The 2,054-nt window shown below is 51.3% G+C and overlaps 1 protein-coding gene across 1 annotated transcript; it reads right to left on the reverse strand.

The window, feature by feature from the left end:
* Window positions 1–789: 789 nt before the first annotated feature.
* On the reverse strand, window positions 790–1,837 carry Mas1 (MAS1 proto-oncogene, G protein-coupled receptor). Its single transcript, XM_051206035.1, has one exon. It carries the CDS (start codon window positions 1,765–1,767, stop codon window positions 790–792), a length of 978 nt encoding a protein of 325 aa, XP_051061992.1. The 5' UTR covers window positions 1,768–1,837.
* Window positions 1,838–2,054: the final 217 nt, after the last annotated feature.

The raw sequence follows: 2,054 nt of genomic DNA on the forward strand, positions 1-2,054 counted from the left end.
TCACAATAGCTCTCAGCCTCCTGAATTAGATTGCGCTTATGAAATTGTGTACACGGTCAAAAATTTTTCAAAACATGGACTTCCATTCCACGAAGTATTCCCCAAGGAACGGGAAGCCATGGGAAATTCTTCCAAGAGGGAACAAATGTTGGTTTCCAGAATTTAAAACGATTTCCCAGTATGTGGCTGCCTAGATGGTAACAATTGCTGATATTTTGGCAGAGCTGTCATGAAAAGCTGTCGCGCTACAAGCCAAAAGACCTTTAGGAATCCACATTCCACATTTAAAAGCACAAGACAACATCTGCATAAGCACATTGTGTTCTGGTTAACGGGCGAAGAGAGATGGACGTTTATTGAACTTCGACATTGAGCTTTGCCCACCTTGCCATCCTCCACGATAACCCGCACAGTGCAGACTGCCACCACTTCCGCTAAGGGGCAGAAGTGAGGCTCCCCACAGCTGCTTGCCTGAGGTCACGTGGGAGCAAACGGCAGTCCTTGCACGGCTTTCCTAGGTCCTGAAGGACCCATTTGGGACACTTTCCTGCTAGAGCAGCTTTTATAGTTAACTGTTGATCACTACAAAGAGCTAAGAGGGGAGTGAGTCTTTGACAAGGATAGAAAAGACAGAGCCCGTCACATATGGAGGCATTTCCAAAACACAAGCTCATCATCAATCAGAGACTCCCATGCATGCGGAACGCTTCCCTTCTGTGTCACACTTTGCCGATTGAAATGAGCTTCAACTGCACCCCGCATCCACAATTCCCCCGTGGTTCTCAGTTCTCAGACCACGGTCTCGATGGAGATGGCGTTACCATTGCCCTCCTGGCGTCTGGGCTGCGTTTCATCCTTGAAAGCCCTGGTCAGAACCACTTTCAGCGACTCCCTGAAGCGCTTTTTCTTGCTGCTGCCCACGAAGAAGTAGATGAACGGGTTGGCACTGCTGTTGACGGTGGAGAACAGCAGGGAGATGTTATGCAGGTTCCCAAAGACTGACCAGTACTCATAGTACAGCAGGTAGAGGACCCGCATGGGCACGGCGAAGATGAGGAAGACGATGATGGTGACCGTGATGACGATGTACAGCTTTGACGAGTGGGAGGCCCACGCGTTCTTCCGTATCTTCACCACCAGGATGGTGCTGGACACTAGCATGAGCGGCGTGAAGACCAGGAAACTGAGGACGGCTATAAAGATGATGACCGCCCGGCAGTCGCTGTGGGACCGACTCTCTTCCCCGCTGTCGATGCACATGACGTACTCCATGGTGGTCACCAGGCACGAGAGCACCCACAGGAGGACGCAGACGAGCGCCGACTGGTGTTTGGGGCGGTGGCATCTGTACCAAATTGGGTAGAGGACGGACAGGCACCTCTCCACACTGATGGCCGTCAGCAGATAGAGGCCCGTGTTGTAGCCAAATAGAAACGTCACCGATAATGTAACGATTGTGTAGTAATGGCCAGAAGAGAGTTCGTAGTCCAAGGCATAGTCGATGGACAGGATGAAAATACAGAACAGGAGCGAGATGTCAGCAATGGACAAGTGGGTGATGTAGACGGTAAAAGGGTTCCTCCTCATCCGGAAGCAGAGGAACCAGAGGAGAATCCCATTCTCCACAAAGCCCAGGGGGGAGATGCTCATAATGACCCAGTGCACTATGGGAATGGGCGGGTGCGAGCTCCCCAGGGAGGAGGCATTCCTGCTGGAGGTGTTCATGGCTTTCTCCTCAGCAAGGGATGTCATATTTGACTGGCCCATGAGGAGGCTGTGGGCTGAGCCACTTCGGGCAATTTCCTGTAAATAAGTCAAACACACACATACACACAGAGAAATAAAATAAAACAGAAGAGAGACAGTCAGCTGTGAATCATAACCTTGACGTTATGGCTAGGAAGTTCAGAAGCTGGAGAGATGGCTCCGTGGCGAAGAGCACTTGCTGCTCTTGCAGAGGACCCAGGTTCCATACCCAGTCCCCCCACATAGCAGCTCCTGAACAACCTATAACTCCAGGATCCAACACCCTCTTCTGACCAAGGATGCCTGGC

This window comes from Phodopus roborovskii, unplaced genomic scaffold (genome assembly GCF_943737965.1).
Source record: "Phodopus roborovskii unplaced genomic scaffold, PHOROB, whole genome shotgun sequence".
Classification (NCBI taxonomy): Eukaryota; Metazoa; Chordata; class Mammalia; order Rodentia; family Cricetidae; genus Phodopus; species Phodopus roborovskii.

Coding starts and splice junctions, on each gene's coding strand:
- Mas1 (XM_051206035.1), bottom strand. CDS start 1,767: ATGGGCCAGTCAAATATGACATCCCTTGCTGAGGAGAAAGCCATGAAC.